Genomic DNA, 24,685 nt, shown 5'->3' with positions numbered 1-24,685 from the left:
TAGAGTTGTATCACCATGCCTAGCATATGAAGTAGGTGCTCAGTAAAAATTTTTTAATTAAAAGATTCTTAGTTGTGGCAAAATATACATCACAAAAAAATTGACCATCTTAATAAGTGCACAGGTCAGTAGTGTTAAGTACTTTCACTTTGTTGTGCAACTATCACCACCACCCATTCTCCAGAACGCTTTTCATCTTGCAAAACTGAAACTCTGTCCCCATTAAACAACTGCTATTATCCTCTTAGACCAGCCCATGGCAACCATCATTCTGTGTTCTGTCTCTATGAATTTGACAACTCTAGGTACCTCATAGAAGGGGAATCATACAGTATCGGTCTTTTTGTGACTGGCTTGTTTCATTTAGCATAATGTTCTCAAAGTTCATTCATGTTGTAACTTTTGTCAGAATTTCCTTCCTTTTTAAGGTTGAATGATATTCCATTGTATGTATATATATATATTTGCTTATCCATTCAATTGCTGATGGACACTTGGGTTGCTTATAACTTTTGGCTATTGTGAATAATGATGCTATGATGGGTGTATAAATATCTTTGAGATCCTGCTTTCAATTCTTTTGGGGTATATACCCAGAAGTGGAATGACTGGATCATATGGTAATTTTATTTTTAATTTTTTTGAGGAACTGCCATGCTGTTTTCCATATTAGCTACACCATTTTACATTGCCACTAACAGTGCATGATGGTTCCAATTTCTTCACATCCTTGCTAACACTATTTTCTAATTTTTTGATAGTAGCCACTCTAATGGGTGTGAGTTTATATACCATTGTGGATTTGATTCACATTTCCCTAATGATTGGTGATATCGAGCATCTTCTCATGTACTTGTTGGTTATTTGTATATCTTCTTTGGAGGAAAGTCTATTCAAGTCCTTTGACCAATTTTTATTTTTTTTATCAGAGTATAGTTGCTTTACAATATTGTGTTTGTTTATACTTTACAGCACAATGAATCAGCTATATGTATACATATATCCCCTCTTTTTTGGATTTCCTTCTCATTTAGGTCACCACAGAGTACTGAGTAGAGTTCCCTGTGCTATACAGTAGGTTCTCATTAGTTATCTATTTTATACATAGTATCAATAGTGCATATATGTCAATCCCAATCTCCCAATTCATCCCCCCACTTCTCCCTTGGTATCCATACGTTTGTTCTCTACATCTGTGCCTCTGTTTCTGCTTTGTAAATAAGATTGTCTGTACCAATTTTTTCAGATTCCACATATATGCGTTAATATATGATATTTGCTTTTCTCTCTCTGACTTACTTCATTCTGTATGACAGTCCTTAGGTCCATCCATGTCTCTACAAATAACCCAATTTCGTTCCTTTTTATGGCTGAGTAATATTCCATGGTATATATGTACCACATCTTTATCCTTTCCTGTTGATGGATATTTAGGTTGCTTCCATGTCCTGGCTATTGTAAACAGTGCTGCAATGAACACTGGGGTGCATGCGTCTTTTTGAATTATTGCTTTCTCTGGGTATATGCCCAGTAGTGGGATTGCTGGGTCATATGGGAGTTCTATTTTTAGTTTTTTGAGGCACCTCCATACTGTTCTCCATAGTGGCTGTAACAATTTACATTCCTACCAACAGTGTAGGAGGGTTCCCTTTTCTCCACACCCTCTCTCCAGCATTTATTGTTTGTAGAGTTTTTGATGGTGGCCATTCTGACTGGTGTGAGGTGATACCTCATTGTAGTTTTGATTAGCATTTCTCTAATAATTAGTGATGTTGAGCATCTTTTCATGTGTTTGTTGGCCATCTGTATGTCTTCTTTGGAGAAATGTCTATTTAGGTCTTCTGTCCATTTTTTGACCTACACTCTTTTTTTGGCTGTACGTGGCCTCTCACTGTTGTGGCCTTTCCTGTCGCGGAGCACAGGCTCTGGACGCACAGGCTCAGCGGCCATGGGTCACGGGCCCAGCCACTCCACGGCATGTGGGATCTTCCCGGACCGGGGCACGAACCCGTGTCCCCTGCATCGGCAAGTGGACTCTCAACCACTGTGTCACCAGGGAAGCCCCTCTTCTGCCCACTTTTTGACTGGGTTGTTTGGGTTTTTTTGATATTGAGCTGCATGAGCTGTTTGTATATTTTGGAGATTAATCCTTTGTCAGTTACTTCATTTGCAAATATTTTCTCCCATTCCATAGGTTGCCTTTATACTCTGTTGATTGTGTCATTTCATGCACAGAAGTTTTTAATTTTGATGAAGTCCAGTTGGTCTATTTATTCTTTTATTGCTTGTGCCTTTGGTGTCATATCCAAGAAATCAATGGCAAATCCAATGTCATGAAGCTTTCCCTGTTTTTTTGTAAGAGTTTTATAGTTTTAGTTCTTATATTTACGTATTTGATTTATTTTGAGCTAATGTTTTTATAGGGTGTAAGGTAAGGGTCCAACTTCATTCTTTTCATGTATATATTCAATTTTCCCAGCACTGTTTGATGAAAAGATTGTACTTTCTCCATTGAACGGTCTTGACATACTTGTCAAAAATTATTTGACCATATATGCAAGGGTTTATTTCTGGGCTATTTTATTCCTTTGGTCTATATGTCTGTCTTTATGCCAGTACCACAGTGTTTTGATTACTGTAGCTTATGTTAAAAGTTTTGAAACCAGGAAGTGTGAGACCTCTACCTGTTCTTTTTCAAGATTGCTTTGGCTACTTGGGGCCCCCTTGAGATTCTGTATGAATTTTAGGGTAGGTTTTTATATTTCTGCAAAAAAAGCCATTGGGATTTTGACAGAGATTGCGTTAACTCTGTAGATCAGTGAGTAGTATTAATATCTTAATGATATTAAGTCTTTCAATCCATGAACATGGGATATCTTTCCATTTATTTGTATCTTCTTTAATTTCTTTCAGCAGTGCTTTGTAGTTTTCAGTGTATAAGTTTTTCACCTCTTTGGTTAAGTTTATTCCTAAGTATTTTATTCTTTTTGATGTTATTGTAAATGGAATTATTTTCTTAATTTCCTTTTTGGAATGCTCATTAGTGTATAGAAACACAATTGATTTTTGTGTGTTGACTTACATTCTGCAACTTTGCCAAATTTGTTTACTAATTCTAATAGGTTTTTAAATTTTTTTAAGCTTTAGTATTTTCTACATATACATGGTTTTTTAGATATATATGATTGTGTCATTTGAGAACAGAGATAACGTCTTTCTTTCCAATTTGGATGCTTTCTGTTTCTTTTTCTTGACTAATGGTTCTGGCTGGGATTTCTGATACTACTTTAAATTGAAATGGCAAAAGTAGGCATCCTTGTCTTGCTCCTGATCTTAGAGGAAAAACTTTCAGTCTTTTACCATGGAATATGGTGTTATCTATGGGCTTGTCAAATATGGCCTTTATTATGTTGAGGTAGTTTCCTTCTATTCTTAAGTTTGTTGAGTGTTTTTATCATGAAAGGGTGTTGAATTTTGTCAAATGCTTTCTCTACATCAGTTGAGATGGTCATGTTTTTTTTTTTCCTTCATTCTTTTAATGTGGTGTATTACATTGATTTTCCTATGTTGAACCATCCTTGCATTTCAGGAATAAACCCACTTAGTTATGGTATATGATCCTTTTAATGTGCTCTTGAATTCTGTTTGCCAGTACAGTTGTTCCTCAGTATCCATGGGGATTGGTTCCATGGATACGAAAATCTGTGGATGCTAAAGTCCCTTATATAAAGTCCCTTATATAAAGTGACATAATATTTGCATACAGCCTATGTACATTCTCCTGTATAGTTTAAATCATCTCTAGATTACTTATAGTACCTAATACAATATAAATGCTATGTAAATAGTTGCCAGCATGCAGCAAATTCAAGTTTTGCTTTTGGAACTTTCTGGATTTTTTTTCAAATATTTTCAATCCGTGGTTGATTGAATCTGTGGATGTGGAAATCATAGATATGGAGGGCCAACTGTATTTTTTTTTTTGATGATTTTTGCATCTATATGCATCAGGGATATTGTTCTGTAGTTTTCTTGAAGTGTCTTTGTCTGGCTTTGGTATCAAGATAATTCTGGCCTCATAAAATGGGTTTGAAGATGTTCCCTCTTCAGTTTTTTTTTAAAAATATAATTTAAATTTATTTATTTATTTTTGACTGTGTTGGGTCTTCATTTCTGTGCGAGGGCTTTCTCTAGTTGTGGCAAGCGGGGGCCACTCTTCATCACGGTGCGCGGGCCTCTCACTATCGCAGCCTCTCTTGTTGCAGAGCACAGGCTCCAGATGCGCAGGCTCAGTAGTTGTGGCTCACGGGCCTAGTTGCTCCGCAGCATGTGGGATCTTCCCAGACCAGGGCTCGAACCCATGTCCCCTGCATTGGCAGGCAGATTCTCAACAACTGCACCACCAGGGGAGCCCCCCCCCCCTTCAGTTTTTTGTACGAGTTTGAGGAGCCTTGGTTTCAATTGTCTAAATGCTTGGTAGAATTTACTAGTGAAGCCATCTGGTCCTGGGCTTTCCTTTGTTGGGAGGTTCTTGATTACTGATTCAATTTGCTTGCTAGTTATAGGTCTTTTCAGATTTCTGTTTCTTCATGATTCAGTTTTGGCAGGTAATATGTTTCTGGGAATTTATCCATTTCATCTAGATTGTCCAATCTGTTGTCACACAAGTGTTCATAGTACTCTCTTATAATCCTTTTTGGTTCTGTAAAAATCAGTTTTCATGTTCCCTATTTCACTTCTGATTTTACTTACTTGAGTCTTCTTTTTTCTTATTAGTCAGTCTAGCTAAAGATTTGTCAATTCTGTTGATCTTTTCAAAACACCAACTTTTGGTTTTGTTGACTTTCTCTCTTGTTTTTCTACTCTCTACTTCATTTATCTCTGCACTAATCTTTATGATTTCCTTCCTTCTGCTAGTTTTGGGTTTGATTTGTTCTTTTCCAGGATCCTTAAGGAGTAAAGTTAGGGTGTTAATTTGAGCTCTTTTTTAATGTGAGGATTTACAGCTGTACATTTCCTTAGTAGCACTGCTTTCTCTAAATTCCATAGTTTTGGTGTGTTGTGTTTTTGTTTTCACTTGTCTCAAGATATTTTCTAATTTATTTTGTGATTTCTTTGACCCATTGAGTGTTTAAGAGTGTGCTGTTTAATTTTGTACAATTTGTGATTTTTCCAGTTTTCTGTCTGCTATTTCTAGTTTCTTTCCATTGTAATTGGAAAATAGTTTGTATGATTTCAGTTTTTAGAGGTTTATTACGACTGTTTCTATGGCCTAATATCTATCTATCTAATGTCTATCATAGAGAATGTTCAATGTACACTTGAGAAGAATGGATACCCTGTTGCTGTTGGGCAGAGTGTTCTGTATATATCTGCTAGGTCTGGTTGATCTTCAGTGTTGTTCAAATTCTCTATTTCCTTATTGATCTTCTCTTTGGTTGTTCTATCCATTATTGAAAGTGTGCTCTCTTTTGGTTACTATTTGTATGGAATATTTTTTTCCATCCTTTCACTTTCAACCTGTGTGTGTCCTTAGATCTAAAGTGAGTCTCTTGAAGACAGCACAAATTGCATTTTTCAGCTCCAGAATTTGTTTACTGTAATTTCTACATCTTCGTTGATATTCTCATTTCTCTCATATAGTGTTTTCCTGATTTCACTTAGTTGTCTGCCATCTTTCTTCTCCTTCATCTGATTCAGCATATTTAAGACAGTTGTTTTAAAGCCTGTCAATAAGGGGCCTATGTTTCTTGAGAGTTAGTTTCTGGAGATTTACCGTGTTCCTCTGAATGGGCCCTATCTCACGGTTTCTTTGTGTGTCTTGTCATCTTTTGTTGGAACTGGGCATTTGAAAAGACATCCACCTCTCCCATTCTTTGCAGACTGTCCCTGTGCAGGGGAAGGCCTTCACTAATCAACCTGGTATGAAAGCTCAGGGTTCTCTCAAATACTTTCTATGGGCGCATCTTCCCTGGGCCTGAGTGTGTGCTTTAACTCCACATCCCCAGTAGACACAGCTGCTTTTAAATGTCCTAATTTCCCCAGCTTTCACCCCTGCTTCTTCTCAGGGGCTTAGATATAGTATTGTATTCCTCTGTCCAAAGTCTTGCTCCCAGTCACCTACAGGACTGCAGACTCCCTGCAGCTGCCTCTGGCAGCAGCACCCACTCCTGCTTTCAGCAATCACCCACATGATATCCAGACTATGCCACCATCCTCATCATCACTAAGTCAAGAGAGACCTGTTCCTCTGGCAGGTCCCAGACAAGTCAGAACATTGCAAGCAAGTTCCACTCCTTTCCTTCCCTCCCAAGGGACGAGCCAGGAGCTAGCTAGCTTCTTCAAAACTGTATTGTGGAAGGCAAGCACAAATGCCATGAAATTTCCTGCATTTAGAGTGAGACGTTTTCTCAATCAGGCAGTCACTTGGTTGTTGCTGTTGCTTAACTGGTTTCTAGGGTTCTCACAAAGCTACTTTGGTCCATATATTGTTCTATATTCAGTGTTTCCATGGAGGACTGAGGATTTGTAGATTCCTAGCCTGCCACCTGTTGATGTCACTCTCCTGTCTTCCCCTGGATTTTGATCCAGATATTTCCAATACCCCATTTTCTCTATCTTGTTTAACATTATTAGATATCCCACCAGAAGGACTGTTTTGAATTACCTAGTTTAAATTGCCTACTTTATTTAGTACACTGTTCTTAAATACCATCCTTGGGTTCCAGAGATTACTTCCAATTGGTTAAGATGTTTTCTTAGCTTATGTCTCAACATATTTTTGAATTTCACTAACATATTAGTAACATCTACGTTCAAGTTTGCAGTTGGGCTTCTAACTTTCCCCTTGTGTTGTCCTTGGGTTTTTGTCTCCCATAAGATAACACTAACTTCATTAAAATGAGGTAGGAAGAGGAAGGTTTCCTTTTTATACTCTGGAACAGTTATAGTAAATTATTACAACTTGCCTATAAAACTGTGACTCTGATGTTTTATATTTAATTTTAAAGCCTTTTTATTTTAAAATAATTATAGAATTGCAGGTAGTTCAAAGATAGTACAGAGTGTCCTGTATTAGCTATACCAAAATTTCATCCCATTTCCCCCAATGGTTAAATCTTCCATAATTATAGTACAATATCAAAACCCAGACATTGACATTGGTAGAATGTGTGTGTGTATAGTTCTATGACATTTTGTCACAGGTGTGGATTCATGTAACCACTACCACCATCAAAATACAGAACTGTTCCATCACCACAAACATCTCCCTTTTCCACCCTGTTGTAGTCACACCCACTCCTCCTCCCAGTAGCTGCTACTACTAACTGTTCTTTTGCGAGGTTCATGAATAATTGCTCTGTTATCAGGGGGTCCACTGCCGTTGTTTGTTGCAGTCGCCAACTTCTGTGTCTATGTAGTGGGACTTCAGTGTCTATGTAGTGGGACTTCAGCTCTGGGAATCATGCACGACCTTGGTTTCAGGTGTGCCCAGGGGTTCCCAGACCTTGTAGGGCGTGTACATTCACACCCCTTAACAGCAAGTCTGTGGTTCTGAGTTTTCAGCAGCTGACTTCATAGCTGCCTGACCTCCCCGAGCTCTCGTCTCCTGTGCTGTATGTCACAGGGCTCACTGGACCTGGGGTGGAAGGTGGAGGTTGTGGCCCTCTTTTTCTCTTTCTTAATAAGTACTCCTTCACACATACTTTGCTTTGACTCTTAGCTCACTGTACAACAACTGAGTACCTGTCCTCTCGGCGGAAGCTAAGAGAAAAGAATTGGTTTTCCCTCTGGGATGGAAGGCAGAGGTCAACCTTCCGCCCCCAGGCAGGGGTCAGACTGCTTACCGCACTGTGGAGGAGGGTCCAGGGGCACGAAGCCCCGGGCACACAGGTGGATGTAGGCGGCCGCCAGGTTGCAGGCAGGTTGGCGCTCCTGGGTGCCACAGGTGTCCTGGACACATAGGCTGAGGAAGGGTGTGGGGTCCACCTGAAATCCAGCACCCATAGTCAGTGTCCTTGCCCACCACACCCTGGGGAGCAGCACAGAGGAGGGCTATAGGCTAGATCAGGGCAAGGGCCTTCTCTGTCCTGCAGTCCACCTGCTGAGTGGCCTCTGCAGCTGCACACTCACCACCCCGAAGCAGTTCCCCAGGCTGGAGCGGGGGTCCTGGAAGAAGGCCCGGCAGGTGAGGCTCTGTACCGGGCATGCCAGCCGAGTCTTCTCCATGGCCCTGCAGTCACCACCCACCTGGGGAGACGAACCCAAGACTCAGGCTCCTGCCTGGACCTCCTTTCTCCAGGCAGCTCCACTGGGGGCTGCAGCCCCAGGAGGGAACCACCACCCCCTCAGGTCCACGGCCAATCCACACAGAGGCTTCCCTCTCCGGGGCGCGCCCGGGTCACACCTGTTCCCCTCTCCATCCACAGCCACAGCGTCCTAGTGATGACGCCCGGCCCTGAGGGAGGGAGGGCTGGCTAGCCAGCTCACCTGCCAGGCGGGGGTGACCTCCTCCAGGCTGCTGGCCACCGTGCCGTCCGGCAGCATCAGCTCATTGCTTGCCTCGTTGTCGTTGGTGCCCAGAAGGCCAGCGGACAGGCCTGTGGGGCAGGAAAGGCTGTGAGAGCCTGCTGGCCAGGGTTGCCGGGGGGCATGGCCAGACCCTGCACCCTCCACGCCTGACCCCCCAACACCGGTCCTGGCTCTGAAACTTCACCAGAGGGAGAGGAGAAAAAGGACTGAGAAAAGCGTTTGTTCCCTCCCCCATCCACCAGCCCCATCCCGAGTGGTCGGGATGCAAGCTCTTTACAAGTGTTCCTGGGGCTGCCCAACCAGATCAAGGGGAGCGGCACGTCCCAGAGAAGGGGGCAGAACGTGGGCTCAGAGCTCTGGGCTCCAAGCCTGGCCCTGATGTTCGTGGCTGGAGGAGTGGGGGGGCCCGTAAATTAGCCTGAGTCATGTCACGTGTCCCAGGGGACAGCAGCGGGAGGATCACGTGAGAAGGAGCAGGCCGTGCGCACTACAGAGCCTGAAACGGGGCAGCGGCCAACCAGCGGGGCTGCAGCCAGAGTTGCGCTGCCGCTGGAGTAGGGGCTGTCCCAGCGCTGGACGTGATCAAAGCCGGGAGAGATGGCCTTTGACCCTCTTCCAGTTCTGAGCTGTTTGGGCTGTTCTGATACCCGCTCGGGTTGTCAGCCCCGAGGAGCAGCAGAGGCCCAAGAGTGTCCCCGGGCCTCCTGCCCACAGCCTCCCAAGGACTCGGAGTGCTGCCCACTGGGATCAGTCAATCTCAGCCCTGGAAGCTGACCGCACTGGCTCAGAGGCCGCCAGTGGGGGCCCAGACCCACCGTGCTGCCAGACGCTGAGAGTCAGGCTGCAGAGGCTGGCGTGGAGGTCACAGACCACAGAGACACCGTCCTCACTGGTCAGCTCGATCCTGGGGACGTTGTTCCTCCTGGTCTTGGCGGGAGGCAGATCCAGGTCCAGACAGCTCTCCCCAGGCAGGGAAGAGTTGTACAGCCTGTAGGTCTGTGGGCCAGACAGGGGCTGAGCAGGACAGGTGACAGTCTCCACAGGGCACAGGTGTGTGGACGTGACAGGAGGCAGGAAAGTGTCTGGGCGATGTGCCCCCCCCCCCCCCGCCCCCGCTCTTGCAGGCTCACCTTCAGGCTGGGGTAGAGGATGAGGGTGGTGTGGTTCAACTCCACAGTCAGGGACGTGAGCCCCGAGCCCGCCCGGTTTAGCGTCAGCGAGAATGTGTCGTGAGCGAAGTCCTTGGCCAGCAGCAGGCTGCTGCAGCGGGCACTGATGCCCCACACCTGGCCGTCGAAGGTCACCACATGCCTGGTGCCGGCCACCACAGCGTGGTCTGCAGAGAAGAGGCCGGATGCAGGGGCAGTGGGGCCCGCTGTGCCCGGGACCTGAGCCCACGGGGCAGCCCAGCCTGTCCAGAGCCTGCTCCCTGGCCCATGTCCTCATGGGCAGCCCACGTGGGAAGTGGGGTCTGTCCCCAAGAACCTCTGGCTTCAAGATGACTTGAGCTCTAGGGGTCCCCTCAGGTGAATGAGGTGTGATGCACGCTCCAACACTGACGAACCTCAGAAACTTTACGCTGAGTGAAAAGCCCGTTATAAAAGGGCACGTGTTACGTGACTCCATTCATACGCGGTGTCCAGAACAGGCAAATCCACAGAGACAGAAAGGAGACTGGGGGTATAGCTGAGGGACGGGGACACAGAGCTAAGGGATGCAGGGTGTCTTTTTGGGGTGATGAAGGTTCTGTGATGGACGCACACTAGCCACTGAATCAGACACTTTAAATGGGCAACCTGCAGCCTCCCAAGGCACCAGAAATAAAACCAAAAATAAACAGATGGGACCGAACCAAGCTTACAAGCTTTTGCACAACAAAGGAAATCACAAACGAAAAGACAAGCTACAGAATGGGAGAAAATATTTGCAAACGATGAGACCAACTAGGGCTTAATTTCCAAAATATGCAAACAATTCATACAGCTCAATATTAAAAAAACAACCCAATCGAAAAATGGGCAGAAGACATAAATAAACATTTCTCTAAAGAAGACGTACAAATAGCCAATAGGCATGTGAAAAGATGCTCAACATCGCTAATTATTAGAGAAATGCAAATCAAAACTGCAGTGAGGTACCACTTCACACTGGTCAGAATGGCCATCATTAAATGTCTACAAATAACAAATGCTGGAGAGGATGTGGAGAAAAGGGAACCCTCCTACGCTGTTGGTGGGAATGTGAATTGGTACAGCCACTACAGAGAACAGTATGGAGCTTCCTTAAAAAACTAATGACAGAACTACCATATGACCCAGCAATCCCACTCCTGGGCATATATCCAGACAAAACTCTAAATCAAAAAAAAGATACATGCACCGCTATGTTCACAGCAGCATTATTCGCAATAGCTAAGACATGGAAACAACCTAAATTGACTGATGAATGGATAAAGATGTGGTACACATATACAATGGGATACTACTCAGCCATAAAAAAGAATGAAACGATGCCAGGTGCAGCAACATGGATGCAACTAGAGATTATCATATCACTTGTATGTGGAATCTAAAATATGACACAGGGACTTCCCCGGCAGTTCAGTGGTTAAGACTCTGCACTTCCAATGCAGGGGATGTGGGTTTGATCCCTGGTCAGGGAACTAAGATCGTACATGCCATGGGGCAACTAAGCCCATGCCCTGCAACTACTGAGCCCTTGCACCACAACTAGACAGCCTGTGTGCCGCAACTACTGAGCCCGTGTGCTCTGGAGCCCACGTGCCACAACTAGGGAGAAGCCTGTGCGCTGCGACGGAAGATCCTGCATGCCACAACTAAGACCCAATGAAGCCAAATAATAAATATTTTTGTAAAAAAGAAACAACAGAATGCCCCCACAAAAGTCAAATGTCTTCATTAAAAAAAAAAAAAGTACGGCCAAAGGCTCCATCCAACAGGAGGGAGGTGCCGCGTGGGCCAGGCCCAGCCCTCTTCACGGTGGGCAGGAGGGGGCCCGAGAGAGGGTAGTTCGGACCCCCTGAGCCAGCGCTGCTGCGGAGCAGAGGCTTGCGTGGGGGTCGGGTAAGAGAAGCCCCACCCGTTGAACACACGCCCAGGCCAGGTACCCGGCAGCTGCTGGCCCGTGCCAGCCCATGATGGCCTCACGAGGAGGGCACTAGGAGCCCCTTGTCAGGTGTCAGAGCTGAAGGTCACAGGCCAGTCCCAGGTCGCACACATGGAACCCAAAGACCAGGCTGTTTCCAGTCGCCACGCTGCCTAGTGGACAAGTACCCCCAGACTGTGGGGGGGCTCCCACCTGCCCAAGCCTCTGCGTTCCCACCTGTGAGATCACAAGACCTGATGCTACATACCAGTCCTCGCCAAGCTTTCCCACTGACTTGAGACCCTGCCGGGCACCAAAGGCGCACACTCGTTACCACACCGGTGAGCCACGTTGCCCCCTCCAGGTGACAGAGAGGAGAGGAGACTCACCAGAGCGCACTCAGGGCAGCGGATGCAAACTCCAGGGGCTCCAAGCCCCCAGGGCCCCCAGAGCTGCGTCTGGTCCCAGCACTGCCTGTGGCTCCGGGCCTTGCCTGACGGACAGTCTGGACTCAATTAGTGGCCTTGCAGCTGCAACTGGAGGTCTGCCTGGTGCTTCTCCTGCAGAGTCTGCCTGGAGGGAGCTGGCCCTGGCCCTCAGTCCCTCGCCACGCCTCTGCGCTGGGTTCCAGGCTCAGGCTTTTACTTTCTGGCCAAAAGCCTGGATCTGCAGCCCAACCCTCATCCTGTTTGACGTTGGGAAGCCCAGTAACCTCTGGAATCAGCCTGGGATCAGATGGGCCCAGCACTACAATGCTAAGGCTTCCCTGTACTACTAGGGGATGGTCCCACCGTCTATCTGGCCCTGCCAGGTCCTGCTGCCATGTTCCAAAGGGTAGAAGGGTCCCGGGGAGGAGGGCGGCGTAGGACTCACATCCAGAGGGGGCCCCCAGCAGACGGTGTTTGAGCCGGTGGTACTCGGCCAGCACGCTGGTCCCATACAGCTCTCGGAGTGGCCGCAGCAGCTTGTCCTCCACCAGGTGGCTGGTCACCCGGGCCACGTCCAGGGGCTCGTCCCCTGCAGGCAGCATCGGCAGTGTCACCACCACTGAGTGGTCCCTGGAGGGAGCACAGAGGAGCTGGGAGACCCCAGCGCAAGTCGTGCCTGTTGGAGCCTTATTTTCCGCGGCCGCAGGATGGCCATGTAAGGGTCCAGCGCAAGCTGACCTCCACGGAACGTCAGCCTCTTAGGGAGGGCACAGGCTTTGTTTGTGAGGTGGAGGCTGGGGGTAGAAATGACTGTCCTATTTTAAGGACGCAGGCATCTGATCTCCTGCCAGGGGCCTGAACGTATGTGCCTTGGCGGGGCCTCCGGCCTATGTGGGGAAGGGGCTCCTCAGGCCTGTCCCTGAAGCTGGCTCTGCTGCTCCTTCAGGGCCAGTGACGCCTCCAAAACCTCCAAATTGCTCTACGGCCCAGGCCTCAGAAAGCTGCCTCAGTGGGGTGTCCTGATGGCGTCTCAAACTCAGCAGGTCGGAAAGAGCTCCGGACACCCACTCCCACCACAGCAGGCTGAGCGACAGCCCCAAAGACGCCCAAGTTCCTGGAACCTGTGACTGTGTTATCTTAGGAGGCCAAAGGGACTTTGCAGGTGTGACTACACTAAAGATTTTGAGACAGATTTCCAGGTGGCCAATGGAATCACAATGGACCTTATAAGAGAGGCAGGAGGGTCAGAGAGAAGATATAAGGACAATAGTCAGAGGGGAGAAGATGCTGCCCTGTTAGCTTTGAAGATGGAGGTGGGGGCCACGAGCCGAGGCAAGCAGGCAGCCTGCAGGGGCTGGGAAGGGAAGGGCTATCCCCTGAGCCTCTCGGAGGAACCTGCCATTCATTTTGAATTTCTGACCTCCAGAACTACACGAGAACACAGCTGTGTCGCTTAAGCCACTGAACTTGTGGTAATTTGCTGTGGTAGCCACAGGAAACCAACAGAGCTCCAAGCTGCTCCCTGCACACCAGTCGTCCCCATTACTCCGTAGATGGACCCTCCATCCTTCCAGTCATCAAAGCCAAGACCCTGGGAGTCATCCCTGGCTCTTCTCTTTCACCACCTACATCCAATCTGTCAACGAATCCTACAGGCTTGTCCTTACAACACCCGGAACCTGACTGCCTCGCAACCCCTCCGCAGCTGCCACTGCTTGGCGCAGCTACTCTCCCATCTCGCCTGGACCATTCTAAACTGGGCTCCCTGCTTCTATCCCCCTCCCTGCCCCCAGTCTTTATTCTCAACACTGGGGCCAGAGGAATCTTTTTAGATGAAAGGTAGATCATGTCCTTCCTCAGCTCAAAATCTCCTGTGTGTTCCCATTTCAGAGTAAGAGACAAAGGCCCCAGGCTGCCCGGAACACGTTACCCACCCCCCCACCCCCCCCCCGCCACTCCGCAACTCCTCCACTCCAGCCCCCTGGCTTCCTTCAGATTCCTCAAGCAGGAAGTGCACTCCCACCCCTGGGCCTTTGCACCAGCTGTGCCCTCCGCCTGGAACGCTCTTCCCATGATGTGCACCCGGCTCACTCCCTCACCCTTCAAGCCCTTGCTCAAATGCTACCTTCTCACTGAAGCCAACCACAGCCTCACTCTTTATAATGCCCCCATCGGGGACTTCTCTGGCGGTCCAGTGGTTAAGACTCTGCGCTTCCACTGCAGGGGGCACGGGTTGGATTCCTAGTTGGGAAACTAAGATCCCACGTGCCCCCCAGCCAAAATAAACAAAAAGATTTAAAAAATAAAAATAAAATGCCCCCATCAACCCACATGTCCTGCCTTTTTTTTTTCTGTAGCACTTGGTACCTAACATACTAGCTCAGAGGTCAGTAGACTGTGGTCCGTGGCCGAATCCAACCTGTGCCCTTTGGAATGGCCTGCAAGCTAAGAATGGCTTTTCCTGTTTAAAGGATTCTTAACAAAAACAAAAAACGAAGGCTACGTGAGAGACCATCGGGCTACAAAGCCTGAACACATCACTCTCAGGCCCTCTATAGGAAGGCCTGCCGCCCCTGAGGGTAGATAACCTGGTCGTTGTGTTCAGTGACCGTCTCCCTGCTCAGCCACGGCCCTCGTGAGGGCCAGGATCTATCCCACTCGCCGCTGTGTCTGCAAACCTAAAACAGCGCCTGCTCAAAGACAGTGCTCATAAAATATCCGCGGAATGAAGAATAAGCCTCAGTTTCCTTATCTGTAAAATGGGCTGAAAATGTCTCTATGGAAGGGCTGTCAGGGGAGCAGATGAGACGGAGGGTGTGCCTGGCGTGGGGCAGGACCACAGAGGGGACAAGTTACCTGGCTGAGAAGCTGTACAGGTCCAGCAAGGGTTTGCAGAGCCGCCTCAGTGCCTGTGAGAACACAGCTTCAGCCCAAGACAGCATCTGGTGGGTGGCCTGGAGCAGGTGCGGGCAGTGAGAGCCGTCAGGGCCATCCCTGCCCGCAGGGCCGCCGCCCTCCCCCTCGCCCCACCTCACCAGCTCCAGGGCGCCCCTCGTGGCCTCCAGCACCGCCGCGATGGGCCCGGACCCCCAGGTCCCCGGCGTCCCGGACACCCAGGCCTGCAGCCGCTGCACGGCCTCCTCGGCCCGCTCCTGCCACACCTTGTCCAGGGGCTGCACTGTCACCTCCAAGTAGGCATCCTTCAGCGTGGCCAGGGGCCCTGCAAAGGCAGCCACCACCCACCGTGAGGCCTCCCGGTCCTGGTGGCAGGTGAGATGCCGCTACCCGCATCCCAGGCCCACAAAGGAAAACCAGCCCCCCGACAACCCGGGCCTCCAGGAAGGAAATAGGACCTGTGACCTGGAATGAGGTGGTGGCACTAGAGACTGGAAAAGTTAGCCCGGCAGGCCTGAGACTGCCCAACTGCAAGGCCTGTTCACAGGGTCAGCCCTGGCTGGATTCTGGGGGGTTCCCACCATTCCCAGACCTGATAAGAGGGGCCTCACTGTGCCTGGATTACACGAACAATGTGGTTTACATTGAACACCCCTTTTCCTTCTGCGAGTCTGGAATGTTGGTCTGTGCCAGGCAGAGGCTCCTACGTGACCAGCCCCCAGTGAGAAGCCTGGGCGCGGGGTCTCTAACGAGCTCCCCTGGCAGACAGCGTTTGACACATGTTGTCACAATTCAAAGCTGGGGGAGTGGAGGGCGTCCTGTGTGCCCCACTGGGAGAGGAGTCTGGAAGCTCGTGCTTGGTCTCCCTAGAACCTCCCCTGCACCTGTCCCTCCGCCACCTGGCTCTGTATCCTGTCCTTGTAGCAAATCATAGCCGTGGGTGCAACTATGTCCTGAGAGCTGTGAGTCCTAGTGAATCACGAGGCTGGGGGTGGCCCTGGGATTCTGACAAAGGGACACAAGCAGGGGTGAGAGTACATTTAATAGCCTGTCTGGCCCGAGCACTGGCCAGTCAGAGGGACGGCCGCCCTGGTGCTGGGCAGGGTCCTGGGGCTCCCTGCTGGGCCAGCTGTCAGCCCTGGTGCTCCTGGGAGAGGCTGGGGGGGTCCCAGCACCGCCAGGAGGGCGCTCGGGACAGCAGCCTTCACGACCCGCACGGTCTCACTTGTGCTTATCACAGAACCAGAAATAGGCCCTAGAATCTACGGCAGTGGACCTAATAGAAGTAAAGCTATATGCCCAAAAGAAATCAGGCGGGGACTGAAGAAACTTGGGCAGCAGTTCCAGAAGAGGTAAGGCAGCAGGCATGAGGGATATGAGCTTGGAGACTGACAAGAATGGACACTGTTCCAAAAGTCTGAAGGCTCTAGATCCATGAGAAATAAGGCAGAGGGTCTAAAGGAAGTTGGGCTGCAGGCCTGCCAGAAATCAGGTGGCCTTTCTGGTTGAACCAGTAGCCCAGGCCGAGTGTGAGGGGCCTGGGGTCGGGGGCCCTGGGATCAGGTGTGGATCTGGGTGCACGGTCACGCCCTGACTCCTGCACTCACGTTCCAGCTCATCCCGCAGCTGCTCCAGCCCTGCCTGCAGCCTCTCCAGGTAGAGCGGCACGCGGTGTGTCAGCCCCTGCCTGGCCCGGCTCTGGGCCCACAGCGCAGCCACGGCCCGGCCGCTCTCCCGCACGGCCCCCAGCCCCGCCTGGCACAGCTGCAGAAGGGGGCCTGCCACGCCATCCAGGGCACCCGCCGGCTGCACCTGGGCAGGGGAACGGGGGCACAGAAAGCTCCAGCAGACCCTCATGTCCATGAGGGAGGCCCGGGACGAGCCAGAGGGGTGACCTCCCACAGCCTCACGCTCCCTCCCGTTCTCCAAGGGTGCCCCCGACAGCACAGTGCACTCTACCCACCAGGCGCTGGAACCTTCTCACGTAGGCGTCCAAGCCACGGATCTTCTCCTCCAGCCGGGCTTGCACCTGGGACCCAAGAGCAGCCACCCTGGACTGCGGACACAGAGGGACAGGCTGGGCCTCACGGGAACGAAGTGGACAGAATGCTCGGTGCCGGCAGCAACGCCCAAGGACGTGCTGGCCACGCTACGGGCTGTCTGCCTCTGGTTTCCTTGGTACTCCTGGACTTAGGGATCCTGGTCCTGTGGCCTCTGCCCGGGCAGGGTGGGGGTGGGGGGTAGGAACAACACCCCTCCCCCCAGCCCTTGGCCCTCTCACCTCCACGTGGCCCAGCAGGGTCCCCTGGCAGCCGTGTGCAGCCAAGCAGAGGCTCTGGTTGGCAGCCTGCAGGGTCAGGCGTCCCAGGGGCCGGATGGGCTGCCCGCTGTCCTGGAGCAGGGCCTCCACCTCCGCAGTCCGCCTGTGGGCACATGCCCGCAGCACCACACTCTCCTCTTGGCTCCCTGGGGCCAGGAAGGGACCCGCCGTTGTACCCAGGACTCGTCCCTCTGCCTCCCAGCTGCCCACTCCTCCCGCTCTCCACAGCCTTCTGTAGCTCCCCACTGCCCACAGGCAGAGTCTCAAAGGCCCAAGGATTTGAGGGCCTTGAACTGAGCTGCCTAAATCAACCTCCAAACCCCTGAGGCCTGGTTTCTGCCCCATCCCCCAGCCCACACCCACCTCTGGTCCAGACTTACCCAGCCTCTCCTGGCACCACAGGTGACCACAGGAAGCTCACCATCACCTCCAAGCTGGGGGTACCACCAAGTCCTACCAGGGTTTCCTCTGACTTCGAGCTCTCAGCACCCCAATCTCTGTCCACTCTTGGGCCAAGCTGGGGCCTTGGCCAGGCCGCTGAGCCACACCAGTACCTCCACTCACCTTCCTTGTGGGCCACCGAGGCCTGGAAGCAGTTCGGGGCCCGGGACACCAACAGCCTCACTTTCTCGTCCCCGTCGTCCACATTTCCCTCCAGCTGGACCATGCTTCGAGAAGCTGAGGTGGAGACCCGACCCAGCAGGCCAAACTGCTGAGCCTTGGGGCCGCGGAGCTGGGAGGCAAAGGGCAGAGGCCTGAGTGCAGCCTGGCCTCTGGCCTCTGGCCCCTGTTGGCCCCAGGCCCAGGGAGAGGGTGAGGTTGAACCTGCAGGGAAAAGGCAATGCCCACCCGCCTCCACATCTTCAGGGGCACTGGGTCCCCCCACCTTACACCCCTGCCACAGGGCTCAGAATCCTACCAACTGCAGAAAATGCTTATTAAAATCCACATCCAGGGACCTAACCAAGCGCGGCGCACAGCATCCAAGTAGCTTAAAAATTCCTGCTGCCGAGGCCTCACCCCAGAGATTCGGACTTAACTGACTGGGGGAGGGGCTGGGCACTGGCATTTTTACGTTCCCAGTGCCCAGGTGTCTCCACCTGCAGGCCAGGTTTTCCATGTTTGCATGAAAACCACTGCAAATGTCTCCACAAGTTCAAGGAAGACATCGTGGGTAGCACCTGGCATAAAGGCCGGCACTGAGCAGTTCATCCCAGCCCTTGCAGCCACCAGCCTTGAGGGAAGGGGACACAAGACAGGAGGGTTTCGAATGGGGCGGGGCAAAGGCAGGAAAAGCCTCAGAGGCCTTAAGAGAAGGAACCCTAGGGAGACCTTGCAGGGGGGAGGCCAATGGGCTGATTAAGAAGCCGTTGTAGGGGAGGGGAGCCACCTCTGGCCTGAATTCAGCTGCTCTGTATTCTAGTCCAGATATTGCAGCTAACAAGCTGTGCAGCCTTGAGTAAGTGTGTTACCCTCTCTGGGCCTCAGGTTCAAAATCTATAAGATCAGATATAGAATGGTGGTTCTCAAAATTTATCAGGAGTGTGTGTGTGTGTGTAGGAGGTGTGTTATGGGCTTATATTCCTCAAAAAGATCTGTTGACGTTCTAACCCTTGGTACCTGTAAATGTGACGTTATTTGGAAATAGGTTCTTTGTAGATGAAATAAAATTACGATGACGTCATACTGGATTAGGGTAAGCCCTAAATCCAATAACTGGTGTCCTTATACGAAGGCCACGTGAAGACAGAGACAGAGATTGGAATAATGCAGTCACAGCCAAGGAACGCCTGGATTGCTGGCAGCCCCCAGAAGCTGGAAGAGGTGAGGAAGGACTCTTTCCTGGAGCTTCTGGAGGGAGCATAGCCCTGCTGACACCTTGATTTTAGATTTCTAACCTCCAGAACTATGAAAGAAGACATTTCTGTCGTGCTAAACCACTGAGTTGGGGCCAATTTGTTACAGCAGCCCTAGGAATCCAATTCAGGGTGCTCACTGAACATGCAGCTTCCTAAGTGGGTGGGAGGGGTGGAGCCCAGGAATCCTTAGGGGATTTCACGGTGCATGAGGTGAGCCTGAGGGGGGGGTCCTGCAGACCACAGCTGAGGTGTCCGTCCTAGTCACTGTCACTGAGTGGCGAGCGCCCCAGCAGCCGGGGTGAGCGCCTGACCTCCCGAATCTGTCCCTCTTCTCCACCGGGTTGGTGTAGAGACCAAACGAGGCTGTGAAAGGCCTCTCTCCACACCACGGACCCCAAAATGGGGCAAGCAGAGAGGGGGTGGGCAAGGGAGAAGCGGTTAGAACCAGCTGCGCACATGCTCGGGATGGAAGCAGGAGGACCAGCCACTCCCTGGCCGCCCACCGCGGGCTGGGCCCCACGGGGCTCACTCCCAGTCCTCCGATTCTGGGGAAGTGAGCCTTGGGGCACCCGGATTACAGGTGCGGGAGTGGCTGGGGGCCTGGCTGGCAAAACAGGGAAACGAGAGCCAGCCTTGGCAAAACTCAGAAAGGAAAACTCTTTTGAAACTGCCACCGCTCCTGGGCTCGGAAACAGGAGCTGAGTGAGCTCCAGACACAGAAATGCCTCATCCGGCGTTGGATGCTGGAAGGAAAATCCCCTCTCATGAGCACCTACTGTGTGCAGGTGCTGTGCAAACTCTTTCTTTTCCTCCCAACAATTCTGCAAAGGACATGGGATTTGTTCCCATTTGACAGAGAAGACTGAGGCTTGAAGAGGGAAAGTCACAGGGTCAAGGTCACCCAGCCAGGGAGACACAGAGATGGGTGGATGACAGCACTTATGGAGCCCCTCCTGTATGCCCGTGCTGTGTGGGTGGAGGGGAGGGGTGCCCAGAACCCCACTGACCACCCTGTGAAATATACCTGATCCCCACTTACAGATGAGGAAATGGGGCTCAAAGAGGTCCCTTCCCAATAGCCCTTGGCCAGATGGGAGCAGAGCAGGTATTGAACCCAGCTCTGCCCCCTTCTACCTCCCTGGGCTGCTGGGAGGTGGAAGGGGTACGAGAAGACTCGGCCAATAATAGCTAATAATAATAGCAGCTAATACTTACTTAGTGGCTGCTTTGTATCAGGCACTATTCTAAGCAATCTATACAAATTAACATACTTAATCCCTGCAATATTAATGCCATGGGAGGTAGGGTAGGTGCAATGATTATCCGCCACTTTACAGGCGAAGGAACTGAGGCACAGAGAGGCAAAGTACGTTGCTAGCCAGGAAGAGGTTGGGCTGGGATTCAAACCCTGGGAGTCCAGCCACTGCCTCTCGGTTATAGGAAGGGCTGATGTTGGGGCAGCAGAGGAGCTGCTCAGGGCGGGGGGCCAGCCACAGGGGGTCCCACCTACAGTTAAGCTCAGGTCCCCACTAGGGTGCCAGTCTGCAGTTCTAATACTGGCCACTAGATGGCAGAGCCACCCAGGCAGTGGTGGTCCACTGGGCAGAGAGAGACAGAGGGACATCAGAGTATCCTGCCTATGGGGTGGGCAGCCCCGACCCAGCCACCTTACCTCTAGCTCCCCGGAGAAGTCAGGCATCCAGGGCCTGCTGTGGTTGCGGAGGGTCAGGCTGAGGTGCAGGCTGTGGTCTGGGTCTGGGGCGAGGCCCAGCTGGCATTTGGAGTGTAGCAGAAGCCCACCGCTGCCCAAGGTGTGCTCCCCGGAGACCGAGAGGGCCTGGAACGAAAGGGTGGGGTGTCAGTGGTCAGGGAGGTGCAGGAGCACAGCTTCCTCTCCCTATGCCCTGGTCCAGGCTACTATCCCTCATGCCAGGACTGTCACAATAGCCTATCAGGTCTCCCAGCCTCCATTCCTGCCCCAGCCCACAGCCCCTCCTCCACTTGGCAGCCAGGCTAAGTTTTAAAAAAATGCAAATCAGACACTGTCCCCCCGGCTCAAAGCCTCTGCCTTCCCATTGCGCTTAGAGGAGAAGCCGGTCTCCTTGGCGGGTCCTACGGGTCTGCGTTATCTTCCTAACCTCGCCCTCTCGCTCTCTAAGGGCCACCCTGTGTTCCTCAAACACTCGAAGCATGCTCCTGCCACAGGGCCTTTGCACTGGCTGTTCCCGCTGCAGTTTGCATTCGTCACCAAGGCCCCCTGCAGTCCCCTGTCCACTCTCCCTGCTTCATTCCTTCACAGCATTCACCACACCTGACTGCATATCATGCATCTTGTCTGTTTTTTCTTCTTCTACCCACTGGACTGTGAGCTTCAGGAGGGCAGGCACCTCGTCTGTCCCTTTCACCGTCCTTGCCCCTGCACCTAGAACAGAGCCTGGCAGAGGTAAGACTTACAAATGCTTTATGAATGGATGAACAGATTGGGGGTTGGCAAACTATGGCTCATGGGCCAAGGCTGGCTCACTGCCTGTCCTTGTAGATAGGTTTTTATTGGGAATGGCCATACCCATTCATTTACATGTCATCTGTGGTGGCTTTCATGACACGATGCCAGAGTTGCAACAGAGACCATATGGTCTGCAAGACTTAAAATACTTACCATCTGGCTCTTTACAGAAAACGTTTGACCCCTGGGATGTGGGGAATGGGAGGATGGAGGGATGAATGGATGGAGGGATGGGAGGGAGGATGGGAGGGTGGGTAGATGGGTAGATGGATGGATGGATGTTTGGATGGTTGAGAAGGTGGGTGGGTGGGTGGGCGGAAGGAAGGGTGGAAAGAATGCAGGAAAGACCAATCAACCAGCTAACAAACTTGGGGGAATGTTGGGGGGATAGGGGTCCCAACACCTCCCCCTAACAATAATGACGAAAGCAGCAGCTTTTGTTTATGCGTTGAGCACTCTCCCAGTGTCACATCTTAAATTTCACAATCACCCTACATGCTGGAACCAACTGCATCTTCCATCCTTCAGATGAATCACTGGATGTTCAGAGAGGAGAGAGCCCTGCCCAGGGTCGCCCAGTGGCATGTGCAGAGCTGTGATGACGGCATCCAGCTCCCTCACTCACACCCATGACCTGGGCGGGCACCCTCCTCTCTCCTCACCACCAGGGTCCCTGGGCCTTTCCCTGGGACAGACTCACCCTGGGCAGGTGGCAGAGCCCCAGATGCAGGGAATGGCGCAGCCAGTGGGCATAGTCAGTCTCCACGACTCCCTGGAAACTCTGCGTGGTGCAGGAGGCCGTGAGGACGCGCTCCAGTGTGGCCTCTGCACGGATCTTGTCCGGGCGGGACGGCTGGTGCCTCTGGAAGGAGAAGGCACCGTGGGATGGGGGTTCGTCCCAGAAGAGAGAGTGCCCATGGCCAGCGGCAGTCAGGAGACCCTCACAAGAGGAGGGAGATGCCAGAAATGCCACCATCAGAGCCCTGGTCAGCCCCACAGCAGCCGTTTACACTCTGAGCAGGACTTCTGTTGGGAGACTGAGGGGGACTGGGCCTAAGGAGACCCAGAAGGGGCAAGGGGACTTCCAGGGCTAGCTGTCCCTGTCTCTCCATAGCCCATCAGGAGCCCCAGGCAGGCGGTGCTGCTGGAGAGACCTTGACCCTGACACCTCTGGAAACCTGACCTCCCGACCTCCCCCCACCCCTCCCCAGAAGCCCACTGGCGTCACCAGCTCCTTCCCCGTCTGCTCCCCAAGTGCTTGCCTCATGCTGGGCACCTTGCTTTCCTTACCTCCCAGAGCTCTCACTACACTCCAGTCAGGGAAAGATTACTGCACCCATTTCACAGATGAGAAAACCAAGGTTCACAGTGGAGAAATGAGTTGCCCGGGATCCACAGCACAACTAGCACTTACACTCAGGACCCTAGGGCCCCAGAGCCGGGCACTTCCTGAAGCAGGTGGGGACCCCCAACCCCCCAGGCCTCACCTCATACGTCAGGTTCTGCTGCACCCGGCGTCCGTCCCAGGACAGATCGAGCCACTCGCTGAACACGGCTGGGGTCTGTGTTAAGGCCCCACAGGCCCTGAGGGCGCCCAGGCCCCAGGTGTCCTGGAGCTGAAGAGGATGGAGGACGTGACTGGGGGGAGGGAGGGCAACACAGGGCTCAGAGAAAGGCCTGTGCCTGATGAGCAGGGCAGCCAGTGCCTACCTGCCCCGGGGAGGTGGCCACGCAACCATCCCAGGAGGTGCTGTGCGCCAAGGACCTGTCGGCCCAGGTGAGCTGCAAAGTCGCAGGCTGCCCTCCATTCCAGGCAAGCTGTACCTGCAAGGAGGTGGGGCCCGTGGCGGGCGGAGGAGAGAGGTGGGGAGTGGAGACGGTGCCTCCTCTTGCGCTCGTGTTCGTAAGAGCTTAGAGCCACGCTCAGGCTGGGAGGCCAGAGGCGTTCAGATGGAAAACTCCTCATTCTCAACACCCAGACTCATCATTCCCAAAGACAGAATGAAATCTGAGTCCCTCACTGGGGTTCGTGGGGCTGCTGTGGACTGACTCACATCACCCCACAAGTTCATATGTTGAAGCCCTAATCCCTAATGTGACAGCATCAGGAGGTGGGGCCGTTGGGAGGTGATTAGGGTTAGATGAGGTTTGGGGCGGGGGGGGTCATGATGGAATGAGTGTCTTTGTAAGAAGGACCCCAGAGAGCTCTCTCCCCGACACGTGAGGACACAGTGAGATGGCTGCAGGCCAGGAAGAGAGCTCTCACCAGAACCTGACAGTGCTGGCACCTTGATCTTGGGCTTCTAGCCTCCAGAAGCGTGAGAAATAAATGTCTGTGGTTCAAGCCACACAGCCTGGACTGTTTTGCTATGGCAGCCCGAGCCAAGAGAGGGGCCCTGCGGGCTGCCCCTCCCCTGACCTCATCTCCCCCCTCGCCTGCCCCATCGCTTCCCTGGTCCTGGTCTTAATTGCCTCTGGCTCTCAAGCACCCAGCCCGTTCCCACCTCGGGGCCTTTTCGCTTGCTGTTCCTCCTGCCTGGACTGCACTGTTTCTCCAGCTTGTCACAGGCAGCTCCTCCCCATCCGCGGGTCCTCAGCTGACAAACCACCTCCTCCAGGAAGCCCTCGCTGTCCACCCCATCTAAAGCAGCCCCCCACACTCCAATGTTTCTCTTAGCACCCTCCTTACTTTCTTTATGGTGCTTACCACAACTCTTAATTTCTTTATTCATTCATTTGCTTGAGTTTTGGTCTTTTTGCCTGTTTTGCCTGGCACACACTGGCCTACCGTCTTCCATTTCACAGAAGAAAAAAACTGAGGCTTAGGGAGGTGCTGTGAGCTGCCCAAGGCCTCCCAGTCAGATGCAGAGTCCAGCTGCCCTGCTCAAACCCCTGCAGTGACTGACTGAACAAACGGACACTTCAGTGATGAACTGGACATGCTTGTAACTGTTTCTCCCACTAAAATGTGAGCTTTATCAATGCAGGGACTGTGTCTGCACCTCAACACTGCCTGGCACACAGTAGGTGCTTAATAAGG

The 24,685-nt window shown here is 51.8% G+C and overlaps 1 protein-coding gene across 1 annotated transcript in view; it reads right to left on the bottom strand.

Annotated features, from left to right (window-relative positions):
- LOC137206544 (uncharacterized) overlaps positions 1–24,685 on the bottom strand; it is a 154,994-nt gene that overhangs the window by 3,148 nt on the left and 127,161 nt on the right. Inside the window, exons 57-72 of the mRNA XM_067705236.1 lie at positions 23,356–23,469; positions 23,133–23,261; positions 22,346–22,507; positions 20,812–20,976; positions 17,845–18,013; positions 17,242–17,426; positions 16,924–17,016; positions 16,568–16,772; positions 15,101–15,285; positions 14,922–15,019; positions 12,511–12,695; positions 9,663–9,868; positions 9,348–9,528; positions 8,491–8,600; positions 8,134–8,250; positions 7,841–7,989 (exon numbers count right to left, since the gene is read on the bottom strand). Coding sequence (XP_067561337.1) covers positions 7,841–7,989; positions 8,134–8,250; positions 8,491–8,600; positions 9,348–9,528; positions 9,663–9,868; positions 12,511–12,695; positions 14,922–15,019; positions 15,101–15,285; positions 16,568–16,772; positions 16,924–17,016; positions 17,242–17,426; positions 17,845–18,013; positions 20,812–20,976; positions 22,346–22,507; positions 23,133–23,261; positions 23,356–23,469 — 2,453 coding nt within the window. The remainder of the gene's footprint in view (positions 1–7,840; positions 7,990–8,133; positions 8,251–8,490; positions 8,601–9,347; positions 9,529–9,662; positions 9,869–12,510; positions 12,696–14,921; positions 15,020–15,100; positions 15,286–16,567; positions 16,773–16,923; positions 17,017–17,241; positions 17,427–17,844; positions 18,014–20,811; positions 20,977–22,345; positions 22,508–23,132; positions 23,262–23,355; positions 23,470–24,685) is intronic.

The sequence above is a fragment of the Pseudorca crassidens genome, chromosome 15 (genome assembly GCF_039906515.1).
Source record: "Pseudorca crassidens isolate mPseCra1 chromosome 15, mPseCra1.hap1, whole genome shotgun sequence".
NCBI lineage: Eukaryota > Metazoa > Chordata > Mammalia > Artiodactyla > Delphinidae > Pseudorca > Pseudorca crassidens.
The sequence above is the reverse complement of the archived record's forward strand: the minus strand, read 5'-3'. Positions and strand labels throughout refer to the sequence as shown.